Source organism: Scylla paramamosain, chromosome 13 (genome assembly GCF_035594125.1).
Source record: "Scylla paramamosain isolate STU-SP2022 chromosome 13, ASM3559412v1, whole genome shotgun sequence".
NCBI classification, from domain to species: domain Eukaryota; kingdom Metazoa; phylum Arthropoda; class Malacostraca; order Decapoda; family Portunidae; genus Scylla; species Scylla paramamosain.
Window position 1 is genome coordinate 25,159,585 of NC_087163.1, and position 20,000 is coordinate 25,179,584.

A 20,000-nucleotide genomic window follows, 5' to 3' on the forward strand; every position below is an offset into this window, starting at 1 on the left:
AATTCTAGCTTTGATGGGGTTTTTGAGGGGAAGGGTGTCCTGTGGGGCCTCTAGAAAGGTGAGTTTATGGTTTATGGGAAGAGGGAGTGTCTTTTGGGGGCACTTGAAGAAGTCAAAGGAGGGTGGGTCTTGATTTCATCGGATTAAGCAGTGAAGGATGTCTTTTTGGGGACGTCTGGGAAGGTAAGTGAGGGTGATTCCTAAAGATGGATAGGGTTGAATGATTACTAATGGGAAAACTCTAACCTGGTATAAGAAATGCATGGAAAAAAAGAGAAAAAAAAAACGGGAAACAATGAACTCTTTTGACAGCATAGAAAAGCGTTAATCCTCTGATAGAAAAAGGTAAAGAAAACGGACATAGATTTGCGTATTCATCACTCAGGCTTATACCGTGATAGTTTTCTCAATAGTACCTTTTCTGGAGCCTCTGGAGAAGTGAGGGAAGAGTAGCTTTTAGTAGGTGATTGGGAGTGATTCTCGATTTTTATTGGAGCGGCGAGTACAGTCGAGTTAACTTTTCCAGAAGGCTAGAGGGTAAAATTCTTACTTTACTGGAGATGAAAGACCAAATCCCTTTACGTAGTGGTGGTGGAGGGAGTGAGGATGGAGTGTAGTGCTGTGAATGTTTTATAAAAGGTGGGAGTAAAGTTTTATCGGGGAAAGGTTAGCGGATTCTTCCCTTTTGCTTTTGTTTTATTAATCTTAGGTGTGGAGGAGAGGAAAGGCAGGAGTGTACAGGCGCGGCTTGGGGAGATGCGACGCCAGGGTGTTGTCGAGGAAGAGAAACAAGAACGAGATCTTTGAAAACTCACCAAAAGAATGATTCTGAGTAACTGAAGGCAAGAAAGAGAGATGGTTATGTGTATAGAGGGAAGGAAAGTACGTAGATTTATGGGCATGAAGGAAAGGTGTAGGAAAAGAAGGAAAGAGGTTGAACGCAGAGTAAGAATGGCAGAAAGAAAATGGAGAAAGTGAAGAATTGGCGAGATGGAGGTGAAGGACAAGGAGTGAGTGAGTGAAGGGGGGGAATGGGTCAAAAGAAGGGCCAAGAAGTAAACAAAGGAAGGCTAAGAGGAGTGGATGGAAGGAAGGAGGAAATGCTTGAATAAAAAAACGTTTCGAGTGGATGGAAAGGAGGGAAGGGAGATGGAAGGAATATAGAAGTGAAAGGAGGACGGAGGAAAAGAAATAGTAAAAGAAAGTAAGTTAAAAAAAATAGTAAAAGGAAGGAAGGAGGAAAGGCGAGAAGAAAGGAACAGAGGAACGAAAGGAGGACGAAGGAAATGAAATAAAACGACGTAAGATTAAAGGAATGAAAAGAAGGAAGGAAGGAGAAAAGGAAAGATAAAAAGAAGGAAGGAAATACAGGAATAAAACAACATAAGATGAAAATGGCTGGAAGGAAGGAAGAAAGGAGGAAAGGAGAGATGGAAAAGTGAAAGAGAAAGATGGGAGAAGTGCTTAAATAAAACGGATGGAAGGAAAGAGGAAAGAGAGATGGAAGACAGGAAAACGGAGAAAATACGGGAATAAAACGACGTAATATGAAAAATGGCTGGAAGGAACGAAGGAAAGAAGGAAGGAGGGAAGGAGAAGAGATGGAAAAGTGTAGGACCAAGATGGGAAAAAAGCTTGGCTGAGGTTTTATTGTTACTTTGCGTGAAGGAAGTTCCCTGCTCCAGCTTCCCCCGAGGCGAGACTTTTGCTAGCCCACGGTTTTCATCCTTTGAGATGCTACACACCCCACTGCATGCCTGGCCCCGGGGGAATCTCTCTCTCTCTCTCTCTCTCTCTCTCTCTCTCTCTCTCTCTCTCTCTCTCTCTCTCTCTCTCTCTCTCTCTCTCTCTCTCTCTCTCTCGCGAGTTCAGTTTCATTGGAACTCAACGGTTTATCCGCGAGAATTTCGTCTTTATCCCTTAAGTTGACTGGGCTTTGTGTGTGTGTGTGTGTGTGTGTGTGTGTGTGTGTGTGTGTGTGTGTGTGTGTGTGTGTGTGTGTGTGTTGAATTGCGCCTGTTGTTGGAATTATTCTTATTTTTATCGCTGTTCTTGTTCTTCTTTCGTCTTTCTATAACTACTACTACTACTACTACTACTACTACTACTACTACTACTACTACTACTACTACTACTACTACCACCACCACCTCCTCCTTTACCGTCAATGCTTCGCTTCTCCTCATCTTGATTCTAATTAGTTCTTCCGTAAACAATTGCCTTTAATTAATCATTAGGCTGAGAGAGGAAGGCCCACGTCTGCTTCCATCCTCCATCTTACCTCCCTCTCCTTCGCTCCTTCCTTCCCTCCCTCTTCCCTTCATTCTCTCTCACCTTCCTTCCTTCCTTCCTTCCCTCCCTCTCTCCAGCTCCTTCCCTAACCCAATTACCTTCTCTAGTATTTCCCACCTACATACTTTAGTCCTTAATGTACGTAGAAAGATTAGATTCTCTCTCTCTCTCTCTCTCTCTCTCTCTCTCTCTCTCTCTCTCTCTCTCTCTCTCTCTCTCTCTCTCTCTCTCTCTCTCTCTCTCTCTCTCTCTCTCTCTCTCTCTCTCTCTCTCTCCATATGTCAATGCCATTCGGACATCAGAGAGAGAGAGAGAGAGAGAGAGAGAGAGAGAGAGAGAGAGAGAGAGAGATTTCGTTCGTGATTTATGTAGATTAGATGAAAGTGTAGGTTGAGGAAGAAGAGGAGGAGGAGGAATAAGAAGAAAGAGAAGGAAAAGGAAGTAGATGGAAAAAGTTTAAGAATATAATTGATGCATGAAAAATTGGAACGGTAAATCTGAGAGAGAGAGAGAGAGAGAGAGAGAGAGAGAGAGAGAGAGAGAGAGAGAGAGAGAGAGAGAGAGAGAGAGAGAGAGAGAGAGAGAGAGAGAATGTGAAAGGCAGACAAGACATGTAACTCCACACACACACACACACACACACACACACACACACACACACACACACACACACACACACACACACACACACACACACACACACACACACACACACACACACACACACACACACACACAGTTCTAAAGTTGAGGAATTCTATCTTACTGGTGGACTCCTAAAGACAACTTGGGAACACAACTCATGTCAACTTAGGTAAACTTCAAGTAAACTCAGTGGGATATCTCTCTCTCTCTCTCTCTCTCTCTCTCTCTCTCTCTCTCTCTCTCTCTCTCTCTCTCTCTCTCTCTCTCTCTCTCTCTCTCTCTCTCTCTCTCTCTCTCTCTCTCTCTCTCTCTCTCTCTGTCTCGTAAGGGCCAACAAGTCTGCAGGTGTTTGTTCTTCCTTCGTTATCCTTTGTGTATTAGGTGTTTTGAGATAGAATGATTGAATTTAAAGGTTCCCAAGGTTCTCTCCTACTCCTCTCATTCACTTTCTCCTCTCTCCTGTCATGTCAGTCTTCCCTATCTTCTCTCCCTCTCCTTCCTACCCTTCTCATTCCTTCATTCGCTTTCTCCCCTCTCCTCTCTTATCAGTCTTCCTTATCTACTTCCTTCTCTCCTTCCTTCCATTCTCCTTCCTCCCTATTTGTTTCCTCTTCTCCTTCCTTACCTTCTCCTTCTCACTCCCTCTCCTACTCACTCGACCTACATTCTTGGCTACTCAGAGAGAGAGAGAGAGAGAGAGAGAGAGAGAGAGAGAGAGAGAGAGAGAGAGAGAGAGAGAGAGAATGTAAAATATTTGTGGTCATTGATTTCCTTCACAAGTTGTAGATCCACAGTGGCAGGAAGGGGAGAAGAAAATATGAAGTCTAGCTCGGCCCACATTTTCCAGTGTCAGCCAAGTCGTTTCAGTTGTACTCAGCAGAATGGGGGATCAAAAACCTCTCCTCTGTGGCAGCGTGAAGGATTGAGAGACGTGTGTGTGTGTGTGTGTGTGTGTGTGTGTAGTTGCTCTTATGTATTTTTGTAAAGGAGTGAGTCTTTTACAGTTAGTTTGTTATATTTACATTGTTTATATTTAAGAGTATGAATGCTCCTCTTGTGTGTGTGTGTGTGTGTGTGTGTGTGTGTGTTTTTAATACTACGTTTTTTTCTTTAAATTCATGTATAGCACTGTTTACATGCACCTCTTTCTCTAAATGCATCCCACAGATCCATTGGCTTACCTGATAAACAATATATTTTTACATCACACACTTCTGTTTCCCTTATTAAATTTATTGCTATGTCCTCATAACATTTGGGGCCCTTGCTGGTACAATTCTACATAAACCTTTTCTTTTTTGTTACACATTCATTCACTAACATCATATATCTCCTTTCTGCTGTATATGTGTGTGTGTGTGTGTGTGTGTGTGTGTGTGTGTGTGTGTGTGTGGAGGAGGTCAGACAGGACGAGGAGGTAAAAGTATATAGTACTATGATGAAAAGGCCTTTCTTCTCCCACACACTAACAACAAAACTTATGACAGCAGCAACAAAAACAAAACTTTCTCCCTTTTTCATTGCATACAAACTCTCTTCCTGAAAAACTGTGGTAAAATGTTTTAATGTTGCAGAGGTCTTGTTATCATTTTTGCAGAGATGTTCAGGTGAAGGGAAAGTGTGGAGAGGCAAGCTGATTGTTCTATTGGGGGTTGTAGTAAGCCAATCAGTGTGTGGTGATGGGGAGGGAAGTGTGAATCCTCTTTCCCCCTGTAGCCTTGTCTGGAGAGGAAGAGAAATGGATAAAAAGTGATGGAACAGAGGAGGGTGAGGAGGGGAGAGGAGAGGCATGGAACAGAGGAGGAGGAGGAAGATGAAGATGGGATGCTGTGTGAGAGTAGTAAAGATAAAGAGGAGTGAAGGAAAAGAAATGAAGCATGGAAGGGGGAGAGAAACTAGGAAGAGGAAAACAGAGACAGGAAACAGACAAACAGTCAGATAGACAGACCACTAGACAGACAGGCAGAAAAACAGACAACCAGCCAGGCAGATACATTTTCAAATAGACAGACAGGCAGGCAGTTAGACAGAAATTATACACACCAAAAGACAGATAGACAGACTTACAATGAACAAAAAGAAAAGATAGAGACATTGAACGGAAAGAAAAGGCCAAGCAGCAAGACATAAGAGAAGGCAGATGGAAGGTTTGGCTTGGCAGTGGTGGGTGAGGGCAGCTGGGTCGACCTGGCAGGAACATGTGGACCCAGGAACAGGCTAACTTGTTAAAGGAGGGCGAGTAAATCTTGAGGAAGGGGGAAATATATCACTGCTGGAAAACACATCTGGAAACTGGAGAAGAGTCCATCTTTGGGGACAGGAGAGGGAGAGGGGAGGGAAAGAGGGGATCTCGATGTGGACACTCTTGATTTATTGAGGTTTTATGGTTCTCCCCCTCTTTTGTTCCCCCTGTTATGTGAGGGGAGGCAGCGGAGAGGCATGGTCACTCGGGGGAACTGTGGTCATAATGTCTTAATGAGTGAGGTCTTTGGGAGGCGAAATGCCTCACTGTATTGTTGTTAGGAGTGTACTGCCATCTCTACCCCCTCTGTGTGTGTGTGTGTGTGTGTGTGTGTGTCAAGGGAAATGATGTGGGGGAGAAAAGAGAGACTGGATTGTATATATGACTTATTGTAAATGTTCCTCATGTTTTGTTTGTAGAGAACATAAGAAATAAGGGAAGCTGCAAGCCAGGCTTACATGTGGCAGTCCCTGTATGAAATATACCAACCTATTTTCACCTATCATCCTCATCCATAAACCTGTCTAATCTTCTCTTAAAGTTCCCTAATGTCTTAGCACTAACAACATGATTACTGAGTCTGTTCCACTCATCTACCACTCTATTTGAGAACCAATTTCTTCTTATCTTTTTCTTAAACTAAATTTTTCAAGCCTGAACCCGTTATTTCTTCTATCCTGGTTGCTAAGGTGTGTTTTTTTATTTTTACTTGATAGCATTTGTCATATTGTTGAATTCTTGCCTATAATTTTTTCTTTCCCTTGTACCACCTACCTGTTCTTGACATTCTCCAAGTGTTATGTATTCCAAGTATCTTCATTAAATTTCTCTTTGTGGCTCACTCCATTACAAGTTTGTCCCCAAGAGACAACTTCCTGCTCAATCTCATTACATAAATGGAAACTAGTGAGCACAACTTTTAAGAGAAAAAAGAGAATACAAGTCTCCTCATCCCCTTTCATGAGCCACCTAATTTGTACAGACCCACACACCTCATCCTCAACACTTATGTTGCAAGGTCTCAAGCAGCAACACATCTTGAGGTCTATGCTAGGTTAACCAAACTGTGTATTAGATAAAACTTAAGTACAGGAGAAAAAGCAGAGCAAGTTATAATCTACAGCTACTATTGTTATTCAAAGAGTACTGTTGTAATGCCTATTGGTAAGGTAATGTAATGTGTGTTTATTGTCGAGGAAGAATCGTGGAAAGAAAAATTAACATCACTGACTGGAAGAACTGTATGAAAGAGAAAAATTTGTCACTGACTGGTGCATAGAGTATTGTTTAAATGATTATTTTATGTAATGTACTGTATTTAATATAATGGAAGAATTCTGTAAAAATAAAAAAACAATATCACTAGGTTTAAATATCATTAACACATCTTACCTGCATGACTGCCCACTCACCTGTGTCCTCTCTCTCCCCAGCCAAGCCATGCTACAAGACTGAGCTTCAGTGCAACAATGGCAAGTGCATCCCAGAGCGCTGGAAGTGTGACGGAGAGCCGGACTGTGATGACCACACGGACGAGAACCCAGAGGAGTGTGGTGAGTGAAACTGTGATAGTGATGAGAGAGAGAGATGTGATGCTGGGAGGGTCATGTCAAATTCATGATTGCTACATTTTTGTAAGGGGAGCACTGGGTCAGGGGAAGTAAAAGAGCAAGAAAGCTCCAATAAGAGTGTCATTCATTAGTTTACAGATCTGCTGCATGCTTTTTTAATCTATACTCCATATCTTTCCTCAGTATTATACCCTATGATCGCTTAGAATCTGTTTGCTGTCAGGTTTTGTGGGAAGATTGTCAACAGATCAGAGAAACCATGATTAAGAATTAAAGCAAAGTGGAAGTCACTGCAGCATAGTATATGACTTCTATTCCTTGACTATGAATATATACTTCCAAACCTTAAACCTTCCCAAATTGAGTAAAGGGCAAAAGAAAGCCTCATTCTTAATTCCAGTCAGTAATTTCTTGCATTGGAAATACCTCAGGAATATTAGTGGTGAGAATCCAGTGCATTATGTCACCAAATTTTCCTGATCAAAGATGCCAGCAAACCAAGGAATTACTGTCCAGGACCAACAGAGATGCTCTTTTTGGCTAATCAAGAAGTTTTTTCCCTTGGGTGCTTAGTTGCCAATAATACTGAATGGGGTGATGGATCAGTGGGAGAGATGGAAGAGAATGGATCAGTAGAAGGGATGCAGGAGAGCTGAGTATTGAAGGAGTGCAGGAGGTGAGGGAGTGGTGTAAAGGTGATGTGGAGTGAACAGTGTGCAGGCATGGTATTGATGCTGCCTCATCAATTTATGTGTAATATGAATTTTAGTGCTCCTGGAAGCTTACAAGACAAAGTTTTGCTCTGTGGAAGCTATATAATTTCAGTAGAGCTTTTTGTGCAAATATATATATGGTGGTTTGATGCCTCTTACTCTCAAGCCACAAAAATATCCAGATTCTGCTGTAAAATAAGGCTTCTCATTTTAAATCAGGGATGTGACTATCTTCAAAAATTTTAGCATTAGATGTTAGGTAGTTTTTTTCCAAACCTCAAGCTCTGCAGATGTGAACATTCAGCATTGCAGTTGTTACATGGATCCATTACAAACACTCCAGGAATGCTGCAAAAGATCTGTAAAAGTCTGATGATAGTTAGGATCTCATATATTTGCTACAAAATATTTCCTGGAGTGCTAAGGGAAGGCCAGAGAAATGTGTGTAAGAAGAATAGTGTGAGAAAGATGTCACTTTACAGGAATCCTCCCAGGTGTTGGCAGAGTGCCCTAAGAGCTTCACCTAATATTTAATTTGTGTGTAATATTCATGCCATATTTCAGTAGACATGATATATTGCCTTGCATACAGCTTTAGTTTTATAAAAGGATAAGGACAAAATGAGGAAGGAAAATATTGACTTTATCCCAGGGCATGCAGCCCAAATGTGTTGGGGTGAGAGCAGTGTGTGGTGGCAGTGTGACTCTGGCCTGTGCATCCCACTGGACTGGCACTGTGATAATGATATAGATTGTGATGATGACAGTGATGAGAAAGACTGCCCCAGTAAGTTGTGTGATCTAGACCAGAAGAATCTTGCCATGTGTGCCTTGGTGTGCATTGCAGCTCAGCACACATCATGTATTGCATTGGAAGAGCATTTTTGAACTATGCACTAGTGATCTTTCAGCATGTAGTAATAGGTGCATTTGGAGAACATGCCTGGTTCAATATGCTCTCCATCTGAACACTGTTACAGTTTTGCCAGCAATTTGTGGTTTCAGTTTTCATTTTCATTGTTATTCACTTTTACTGCAATCTGTGACCTGACTTTCTGCTGGCGATGACTGCCCAAACAGTGTCATTGTTTGTACCTTACTTATCTGTGTCTTCCCCTAGCAGATGAGGGTGATAAGTAGGTGTGATGTTGGAATAGGTGTGGTGTAGGAGTAACCTGCAGAGTGGTGTGGTGTCATTCTTGTCAACACTAATACTTGCATGGTCTTGGTTCTTGCAGCTGGAATAGTGTGTAAAGCAGATGAGTTCACTTGTCACAGTGTTACCAACAAATCCAATTGCATCCCACTGAACTGGGTGTGTGACGGAGCATCAGACTGTGACGACGGCTCCGATGAGGTCAACTGCAGTGAGTCCCTTTTGAATGATGGCCGGATGGTGGGGAGGGGGACAACATGGCCTGTTTGTCGGGGTTCTCCTGCCACTAGGGATGGGAAATCATATAAGGGAAATCATTGGAGTTCACTGTACACTTTTTCTGTGTCATGTAAGGCAGGAAATTATATAAAGGAAATAATTGTTGTTGCCTGTTCACTTTTTCTCCCTTTAACTCTAAATAAGTCTTAAAAATAATTAAAATATTGACGTAGGTACTTTTGACATTCTTCAGAATCAAGAAATGTTGGTTTTGCATGGAATTAACAAAATTTCCTTTCATACTACAATGCCAAGTGATTTTTTAGATTATATCATATGGTGCTTGATAAATGGAGTTTTAATATAAATAATGTACAACTTTAAGATAGTGCAAATCCATAGTAATTTATCAGCATATCTGTGCAACTTTATATATTCATGTTAGGATGTTTCAGACAATAAATTTGATCTTGAGTCACATGAGAGATTAATGATAGAAAAATAATGGTAGAATAATATAAGAATAATAGAGGAAGGAAAGAAGGAAATATTCAAGTAGCATATCTGTAAAATCATTCATGTGAGGAAGTTTCTGACACATTAGAGACAAATGAACAGCAATAATACAGAAGGAAAGGAAGAAATGTTTGGGTGACTTTGCACATGTATGATGGTGGTCCTTCCCTCCCTGACACCTTCCCCAGACGCAACCTGCACCTCAGAACAGTTCACCTGTGCCTCGGGGAAGTGCATCTCCAAGCGGTGGCGCTGCGACGGCGACAATGACTGTGGTGAAAATGACGCCTCAGATGAAGCAAACTGCCCCAACAGAACCTGCTCCATAAACCAGGTGAGTGAATAAGATGGTTCTGCACCTCTTACCACTGATAGGTTTCAATAGGTTTATAATATAATAAGCCGGTCTTTTTTTTAGACTCTGAAGTTTAGGTAATAAATAATATGCATCTTTTTAAAATAATGAACCATTTGTTTTTACTGATTTAGAATACAGTATATGGCAGTTTTTACATCAGCTTACATCCATAAAGATTTTTTTTATACACATGATTTGTTCTAGTACTCAATGACATTCTTATTGTTAACTTTTGAAGGAAAGTTTTTAGAGTATGTCACCAAACAACAGTACATGTTTCATTGTACCTTCAATAATGTGTCAGTGTTAATTTTATGGTCTTCACTTCATTATAGATTTTTACACATAACATTAAACTATATATAGATTTTTACTTAACATCTGTAATTATAATACAGTATGTACTTTGCATTTATCTTTGAATTATACTGTACTGCTTAATATGATAATTCATCCACCAGTCATCTCAACTCAGAATGTTTCCATTGCTTGAAGAGACTTGAGATTGATTTTGATATGATTTTTATGTACAAGATTATTTCCTTTCAGTCAGAATAATGTACATGATCCAACAGGTCACTTGTCCTGATGCATCTTGCATCGACAAGCGCATGATTTGTGATGGCATTGCAGACTGCGACGATGGATCAGACGAACACGTAAGACAGTTTGGCAAAGAACTAACTGTCAACTAAACCCTCCCCTCCTTTCTTTTGTGTCTGTGTTTGCTTTGTCAACATTGTGTCTCCCTTTTTTTTTGTGCTACCTAGGTGGAGTGCGGAGATGGGCATTGCTTGGAGAAAGATTGGATATGTGATGGGGAAGTGGATTGTCAAGACGGGACAGATGAAAATGTAAGAAAAGTTTAGCCTTCATAAACTTTTGAACGTGGGTATTTATGAACATGGTCACCTCCACCTTTCCTCCCCCTGGTCCCTGCAGCCGGAGCCTCCACCACCTCACACAGACAGACTGTTGCACACTTTCCACGGCTGCCATAAACACTACAGATACACTGGATCATCTAGCAGAAAGTTTAGAAGTGCTGTAGTAAGAAAGTTATATAAAATTCTACTGTTTATAATCAGCCATCACACCAATTTGAATAACACATATGGTAGTTTTTTATTCAGTGAGTTAAAAGTTTTCTGTCATTTCCTTGTATTACATCATACATCAAATTTTCCTTTAATTCATTCATAATTAAACACAGTATAATTTTTTATTTCAACAAATTTTGTTCACTTTCTCCTTATTACAACACAGTATTACATAGATACACCATGTATATCCCACATCCTAAATTCACACAAAAGTACACAACTACAAATTTACATAAATAAGCATAAATAAGAGACACTGCAAATGATTAAAAGTAATCAGTGATTGGAATAATCATGAAAAATACTGAATGGACAAACTTAAATCCTTCAAGCTGACTTGATCATGCTGAGGACAGACCAGGCCGAATAAGAAAAATTGCAGCTAAGGCAGCTTGTAAATGTATGGTAACCAGAAACATAATTGTCAAGGATGTTCCTCAAAGTGTGAAATAACAGGAATAATATTATCCTTCATGGTGAGAAAATGCATACTTATCCATCTATGATCATCACATAAAATGTCAGGAAAAAAAAATCACAGAAAATGTCAAGAAAGAAAAAAAGATAACTAAGCATGTACAATAGGACTGACGTTTTGAAGTGAATAGGAGGGAGACTTGAGGTGCTGGCGAGGTGGTGAGTTCATTGAGCAGGGTGGCGGGTGCATGGCTGTGAGACGAGCTGTGGCAGCATGTGCTGAGCCAGATCACTGTCATGACATGTACGTGAAGTACTTGTGCAGCCTACATATCAAAACAAAATTTCTTGGCCATACCAATCGTTGAGGTCATTTGTATTACATAGTTATCATCCTCAGCCACAGAAATGCTTAGTAATAATGGGTCTCAAAGGTGCATAAAAGATTTGGAATATCACCTGTGCATCGAGTTAATGATGGAGATATTAAAAATCTGTCCACAAAATAAGATGTGATCTGGAAGTATTTTAGTTTCCTCTTTACTTTGTCACATTTAATTTTAGAAAATTATTCACTTTGGTCAAAAAGGGTATTTTGTTTGTCACCAGCGGCATTTGTTGACGCTCAGAGCTTCCATTTTTGTATTTTTTGGCAGAGTCTTTTTGTTTATTGTCCTCTAAAAGCATGACTCAAAGTGTGTATGGTAAAATTAAAAAGCTAAAAATACAGTACTCTTTAATTTTTTTTTTGTAGTTGTGGCAAATGTTTGGATCAGCCTCAGAAGTGATATGACTCATGAAACATGAATGAACTCACTGTAAGGTTGCTTGAGAAGAGAGGATCACTTAACATGAGGGGCACCTGCATGTTGGTCTTGGTGCTTTTGCTGCAAACATTTTATTTATGCATAGCTTGTGGTTATGATAACTTTTTTTTTGTATTGGCTTTAATATGTCACCCTATTACTGGTGATTGCCATAGATCATTGTGTACTAACACTAACATTTTGTGTGCCATTTTTGTATTTTTGTATTGAGCTCCAATATCTCATGATCCTTATGATATGAATAGGTATTTATATCAGTTTAACAAAATCATCTATTTTATGCTTGACTAAGAGATACTCAACACTTATTTTCTTATGTTCCCAACCTCTCTCTCCATGATGAATTACTTACATTGATCATTTTCAAAAGGCTACACTTCTTTCCCACTACATGCATTGTACCTACCACTCTATGGTTGTCCTCCCCATATCACAAACACTCCCTCTCCTAAGTTTAAGATATGAGGTTTCCCTGCATTATCTGCTTGTTTGAACTCATTCTGTGCAGTGTGAGTAGAGGTTTAGGCTCTCATGCTGGGAACACTTATGAAAAATGCTGGCTGAGAGAGCAGTGAGTCGTACCTTCTTTCTCTACCAAAGCACACACCTTTCTTTGCAACATAAGTAAAAACATTAGAGGAAGTACTGTTTAAATGTTTACAAAAGTAAAAATTTTGCTAACATTTTTTTTATTGTACTTAATATATAAATGTTGTATGCAGTCATGTGAAAAATTGTCATTATTATTACATAAGACATTAATAATAATTTTCATGTTACATATCTCTGTAATCATTCAGTAGAGAGGATATACATGAGTGAATGACATTAGTCTCCTCTTCCCTTCCTGTCATAGTTTCCATAATACAGTATCATAATATTTCCATACTCAATTTCTTCTGGCTGTGCTCTACAGTAGTGTTATATTAAATAAATAAACTTCTGCATCTTCAGGACATGAAGTCTGACTACATTTGTAACATCTTTGGTCATCATTCATATAATTTTCTTTTCATTCTAGGATTGTCCCAACAACACTTGTCGTGCAGATGAGTATGCCTGCCTGGGGGGCTTCCCCTGCATCCGCCGCGACTGGTTGTGTGACGGGGACGCAGACTGTCAGGAGGGCGATGACGAGGGACAGGAGATGTGCCTCACAAACTGTCCTGAAGGCATGTTCATGTGTGGGGATCAGTCCTGCATCAATGAGCACCTCAAGTGTAATGGCTTCCCAGAGTGCTCGGATGGACTGGATGAGCAGGATTGCTGTGAGTCACTGCCACTCTTTGTATCTTGTCTCCACACTATTTTGCTTTTTGTGGTTTATAAAAGTTCATCTAACAACATGCAAGTGTAATAATTTGTAATAACTTATTCTAAATATACATCTAATTATGTGTTTCTGTAAATAAAATAATTTTATACTAAAATAGGTCAGTAATACATGTGCTTGCATTAATATTTCATGAAATTTTATTACAGCTCCATCATGTAATGAAACAGAGCAATTCGACTGTGGCGGCCACTGCATACCCATGCAGCTGGTCTGTAACGGTAACGATGACTGTGGCAATTCCAAGGATGAGCCAACTGATGGCACCTGCGGCAGGAATGAGTGTGAAAACTACAATGGTGGCTGTAGCCAGGTGTGTGTTGACACCCCAGCCGGCCACTACTGCAAGTGTAACAAGGGATTCATGCTTATAAACAGCACCCAGTGTGAAGGTGAGTCATCATCTTTTGCTGATGTAAGTACTTTAACTTAAAAGTACTTAAAAACTGCATGTAAAAGACAAATATTGTGCAGCGCATAACACAAATTCCTGTGGATATTGCTAGAGGTGAAAGTATACCGGATCTAATTCTAAAGACTAAGTAAAATATTGGCAATAGATATCAGTTGGTCATGATTACCTATTTTTTCAGATATTGATGAATGTTTGGAGCCAGGCATCTGCTCTCAAGTTTGCCGCAACTTCAAGGGAGGCTACAAGTGTGAGTGTGTGCGGGGCTATGCACGGGACCGTCACAACCACAGCCGCTGCAAAGCCATGGAGGGACACGCTTCTCTCCTCTTTGCTCACTTTACAGATATCCGCAAAATATCCCTTGACCACCAAGAAGTAAGTGAATGTCAATCAGTTTCAGCATTTGTTCCCCTGAATGTTTTAAATGAAAAATGTCAATAATTTCTTTAATCACTATCATCTTTGCATCAAGCTATCTAGTGAGCAATGCAAAGCCTGATTACAAAGTTTGGCAGAGGCCCTCAAGTTCTTCCAGTGATTTATTGATGTACCATACAGCAATACTTCTTATGTTTACCTATTCCTAAGAGTCAGCAGTTCAGTCCTTTATGTGTAGTGCTGTGATTTACAATATATAAATAATTTTTTGTCATTTTTTATTTTTTCACTTCCCAGATTACTGCTATAGTGAATGAAACAAAGGGAGCAACTGCACTTGACTTTGTGTTCAAGACTGGCATGATATTTTGGACAGATGCAAAAGACAAGCGCATTTATAAGTAAGAAAGAGTTTTGAGTTTTTTCCATTTTTTTTATAAAAGTAATGAATGAGTAGCATAAAAATTAAGACAATAGGAATAAGTGTTTATTATATCAAAGTGCTGATTAATTATTGTACAGTAAGATGCCTCATGATCATAAATACCATGCTTTGTTTGGGTTACCTCTCTCTAAGGGGACCTGTGCCTGGTATACAGATAGATGGATCACAGTGCAGTGTCATGAGTGTCAGAGTTACATATTGCATTTTTAATTTTCAGATTGATCATGCAAACTAGTGATGTTATTTCAGAAAATTAGGATTTCTAAAGAATTATGATAATTTCAGAAACAAGTTCAAGATCTTTTGTGTTTTTTTGCAAAGGAGAACAATCTTACTGGATCTTTTTAATGAAGAAAACATCACCAATTTATCTAGGGAATTAGTGATCAGTATGAAGCAAGCCAGCTTATTCAAGTCCCAGGAATGGATATAGGAAATGTTTATTTTTTACTGTAAAGTGGACATTAAAGCAGCTCAGCCAGTAGACATTGACTGGACAGTAAACAACCACTTGGTGCTTTTTGAATTCATGTCATTGGTTAGGTTAGCAAGACCTGGCTCATTATTTGCAAGCTATGTAAGTGTTTCATTATTAGTAGTGACATTGATTTCCTCCACAGGGCACCAATTGATGAAGGCAGTAAGAAGGTGGTGGTCATTTCCAATGACGTCACAACTGTTGATGGCTTGGCTGTGGACTGGCTGTACAACCACATCTACTGGACCAACACAGACACTGACACTATTGAGGTGAGTTCAGGGTTTATAAGAATGCACCAAAGTTATTGTGATTGAAGGAGGATCTCTCTTATCAAAGTGTGAATGTTGTGTGTGCTTTGTCTGGGCCACCCTGTGTGGGATTGCTGGCTTGGTACATAGATAGATTGATTGATTTATTAGCATTTAGTTCATGTTATTTAAATTTTTAGTTGACATTTTCTGGTTGGTGATTTACCATGATTGAGTTTTTGCTGTAGAAAATAACTTGCTAAATTACTGCAAGTTCACATTGCTCAAAGCTAAGAAAACTCATCCCTCTCATATGATCCTATAATATTAATTTTGTGTGCTTCAAATACATACCTATCTTGTTAAATGGATACTTCACAAATTCTCTTTATAAATCAAGGTGGCAGACTTTAACGGCGACATGAGGAAGACACTGATCAGGAGTGTGCTGGAGGAGCCCCGAGCCATTGCTGTGTACCCATCAGAGGGCTGGATGTTCTGGACCGACTGGGGACAGCAAGCCAAGATAGAGAGAGCCGGTATGGACGGAAAGCTGAGAGAGGTGAGTCAGGGAAAGCTTTAATGCCAGAAATTATGTGATTGTAGTAATATTTTTGCTATGGAAGTATGTGGCCAGCTGTGCTATGCCTAAGTTCTTGAGGTGTAGTAGGTTGATCCACAAGACTGTCCATTTCCACCAGGGGCTAACAAGGCTAAGAGTATGAGTGATACATGTGTGAGTGTGTGGTGCTCTATCTGGACCATCACTGGTATATAGAAAGAGAGAAATTGTAGGGAATGTCTTCCTGCCACCAGCCAGTCAAGGCCCCCAGTGGCACACAGGAACACTATCTGAATAAAAAAAATGTTATGGCACTTTTTCATAATATACTTGTATCGGAAATTTGTGATACCAAAATATGGACCTTGATAAAAATGTCTGTAATCCATTAAATAATTCTTGGTAATGTGATTAAACTCAGAGATTGGTGCATCTGTTGCCTAGTTTTTTTTTTGTGGCATTATTTGATATCCTGATCCTTTAGTAATGCCCATTTGTTGCTGCACTCTAATACATTTGTAAAAGAATGAGGTAGAAAGAATGTGAACTGTCTATAACTACATTTGAACTTTCTTTTGGGACTGGTACTTTAGTGGTCCCTCTCTCTCTCTCTCTCTCTCTCTCTCTCTCTCTCTCTCTCTCTCTCTCTCTCTCTCTCTCTCTCTCTCTCTCTCTCTCTCTCTCTCTCTCTCTCTCTCTCTCTCTCTCTCTCTCTCTCTCTCTCTCTCTCTCTCTCTCTCTCTCTCTCTCCCCCTCTCTCCCTGTTTCCCTTGACCTATATCCCTCTTACATAAAAAAGAAAAAATGCAGATTTAGCATTGGTAGTGGCAGAAGCCATTTGTGTAGATAGCTTGCACACAGTCAGATCACTACATATCCATTATTATTTTTTTTTTTTTCTTTTTTTTTTGGGGGGGGTGTAATTAGTTAAAAGATGTAGAGGAGGATAAATATGTGAAATAATAATTTTTCCCTTCCTCTCTGCTCAGGCTATTGTGACAAGAGGGATCCGGTGGCCCAATGCTCTCACTCTGGACTTGGTGCTGCGGAAGGTGTACTGGTGTGACTCAAAGTTCCACTCCATCTATTCTGCAAACTTTGATGGATCAAATCGCAGGGTAAGACCTTGGAACTTTGTATCTTGAATAGGATGAAAAAGATGGATCAGCAGCATAAAAATTCCAGAATGTCGATATGAAGTTTAGGAACAAGTACTGCTGTAGTTGTGAATTGAAAGTTGCCTGTATGATGTACTTTATTAGATGTGCTTTTCACAAGAGAGCCAAAGTCTTTAACCCTTTCAATGTGACACAAAACAATTAGCAACACCAGAAGGAATGCATGTCTTTAGAAGCATCTACAAGAAAGTTAGCTATGAAAAGAATACATTTTGCAATTTCTTCTCAGTTCAAAGATTGGATGGGGCTGTAGAACAAGTAAAGACATCTCAGAGTGATTAATAATTAAGGAAAGGTGTACCAAGGGGCAATCAAGAGGTTAAAGAGGTGAAGAAATTTGTTGAAGCATAAGAAAATGACAGACAAGAATTTCATCGTAACAATTGTACGTTTATCTTTTTTTCAGACCGTGCTTCACTCCAGCGAGTACCTTCCCCACCCATTCTCCATCACACTATTTGAGGACACAATGTATTGGACTGACTGGCGCAGAGAAGCCATCTTCCGAGCAAACAAATTCACAGGGAAAAACATCAGCACCATAGCTCCTTCACATGCGGTGAGCTGAGGGACAAACCACTCAGATGCCCTTAAGATTTATTTTCTAGGAATCTTGCTTATAGGATACATTTCATAACTCCAGTTTCTACCTTTAACTTTTAGACCATAAGAAAATAAAGGAAGCTTCAAGAAGCCATCAGGGCTACATGTGGCAGTTCCTGTACAAAACATTCTTACTTATTTCCACCTATCTCCATCAATAAATTTATCTTATCTTCTTTTAAAGGTCTCTAATAACTCAATACTGATCACCGAGTCCATTCCATTCCTCTGTCACTCTGTTTGAGAACTGATTTCTTCCTATCTCTTAAATCCAACTTATTTTTTAAGGTTGAACCCATTATTTATTGTTCTATCCTGACAACTGATCCTGAGAATTTTGCTTATGTCACCCTTGTTATATCCTTAACAAACCTACTATATGTCCAGCAAAATAATGAATTTCCTTTTCTTCCCATCTAATTGCTATGTATCTCTGCAGACACCAATGACAGTTCACGTGTACCATAGCTACAGACAACCCAATGGTACCAATCACTGCACCCCCTTGAATGGTCTGTGCACCCACCTGTGTCTGCCGGCCCCCCAGACCAACGAGTCAACCTGTAAAGTGACTTGTGCCTGCCCAGATGGCCTGGTCCTTATGTCAGACGGATTGACTTGTGAGAGTGAAGGTAAGTCACCTTTTCCTTACCTCAATATTTATTGGAGCTTTGGTGTGGTTTATAAGATGGGGATTTTACATTTCTTGCTTGTCTTGTCTGTATTATATTTTCTTTATTTTGTTGAATGTGGATGTTGTATGGCTTAAGATATTGTTACTACTTGAAAATATACACTGGTGGAGGATGTGTGTGTGGGAGATTCCTGCTGCTACTCCCTGTAAGTTATGCTACACAGTTAAGCTCTTAAAAGACAGAAGCAGGTTGTTGAACTAATGAAAAGATGACTACTGCAACCAAAACATAATATACTGATGGTTATTATTATTAGCATGACCAGGAAATACGACCACCCTGCAGGCATGTCTTATTCATTTGTGTAGTACATCGTTTGTTTACCACATTGTTCTTAATTTTGTCCAGTCCTTATTTGTACATAGTGTTCTCTGTTGCTTGTTTTGTTTTTGTTTTCTTTGTTGATCATCCCTTTAGTGGCATGGGAGAGAGAGTTGAAAGGCCGCATGAGATCTGTTATAATTTTTACCTTAAAGACAAACATCTTAACACAAGGTGCAAAAAATTGGCTGCATGTAACTCAGGTGATGGAAATGATCAACTCTCAGTAAGCCTGTGTGTCTCTTCCCATTCACAAAAGGAGGACTTCAGTTGGTGGTGGTTGTCCCATAACATGTTGTGTTTCCTTCCCAACCCCAAAGGCAATTCACAACCCGATTCACAACCTAGCCCTGTGAGTCACCCTGCCTCAACGACCCCTACCGATTCACAACCCGATTCACAACCTAGCACAGTGAGTCACCCTGCTACGACAGCCCATACCGATTCACTACCCAATTCACAACCCAACCCAGTGAGTTGGCCTGAAACGCCTGCCTCAGATTCAGAACTCACCTCACAACATAGACCTGTGAGCCACCCTGCCACGCCTGCACCTACTACTACATTACCCAATATCCCCACAGGTATTGTCCAGTTGTGTACTTGTAGTGTAGGAATATCACTGCAGAAGGTAAGAGTTTTAGTGTAGGAATTGCACCACTGAAGACAGGGATCCTTGTAATTTCAGTGCTCAGAATAGAAATATAAGTTTTAGGGATGTGGTGGCTTACCTCCTTACTTGTTTGGTAGTGTCTGTAGAGGAAGCTTATCCCTAAATCAGGTCTACTTACTGTCAGATAAAGGCATCTAGGGAAGAAAACCCTTTGCTCAATAGAGTCTGTACTATAAGCATCCAAGCCCATAAGGAAGTGAAGGACATTAGACAAAATAATAGTGAAAACATAGGAATATGAGAATTTCACCACACAGACAAGAATTCTAGCTTAGGAATTTCATCACACAAGACGTAGAAACTGTGAGTGGTTGGAGAAAACATTTTTTTAAATAGTTCTTTCAGTAGCCAGTTCATATGACAGAAAATAAAAGGAATACATTTTGCGTGCAAGGTAAATATTGCTTGCATGTCATATGGTTTCTGTTGGGTTTCTTATTTTCTCTTTGAAATTATGAGCTACTGATTTATGCATCCGAGCATGTTTATTGTGCACGATTGGGAGTGACAAGCATGTGCTTCTTTGGTATACATGACTTGTGGTTCCAGCATGCTAGATTATGGCATGGTCTTGTATTCGTAAATTATCTTATCTCATTTCGACTGTTT

At 39.9% G+C, this 20,000-nt stretch overlaps 1 protein-coding gene across 5 annotated transcripts in view; it reads left to right on the plus strand.

Annotated features, from left to right (window-relative positions):
- LOC135106564 (very low-density lipoprotein receptor-like) overlaps nt 1-20,000 on the plus strand; it is a 115,446-nt gene that overhangs the window by 73,837 nt on the left and 21,609 nt on the right. For 2 of the 5 annotated variants that reach the window (XM_064015781.1, XM_064015779.1), the window contains exons 2-15: nt 6,613-6,732; nt 8,702-8,830; nt 9,543-9,688; nt 10,288-10,371; nt 13,081-13,327; nt 13,542-13,784; nt 13,986-14,182; nt 14,483-14,586; nt 15,251-15,380; nt 15,760-15,921; nt 16,911-17,039; nt 17,506-17,658; nt 18,142-18,334; nt 19,039-19,302. In XM_064015781.1, coding sequence (XP_063871851.1) covers nt 6,613-6,732; nt 8,702-8,830; nt 9,543-9,688; nt 10,288-10,371; nt 13,081-13,327; nt 13,542-13,784; nt 13,986-14,182; nt 14,483-14,586; nt 15,251-15,380; nt 15,760-15,921; nt 16,911-17,039; nt 17,506-17,658; nt 18,142-18,334; nt 19,039-19,302 — 2,301 coding nt within the window. Of the gene's footprint in view, nt 1-6,612; nt 6,733-8,701; nt 8,831-9,542; nt 9,689-10,287; nt 10,372-10,482; nt 10,567-13,080; nt 13,328-13,541; nt 13,785-13,985; nt 14,183-14,482; nt 14,587-15,250; nt 15,381-15,759; nt 15,922-16,910; nt 17,040-17,505; nt 17,659-18,141; nt 18,335-19,038; nt 19,303-20,000 lie in introns of all 5 variants that reach the window. The other 3 variants (XM_064015780.1, XM_064015783.1, XM_064015782.1) reach the window with 3 other exon arrangements.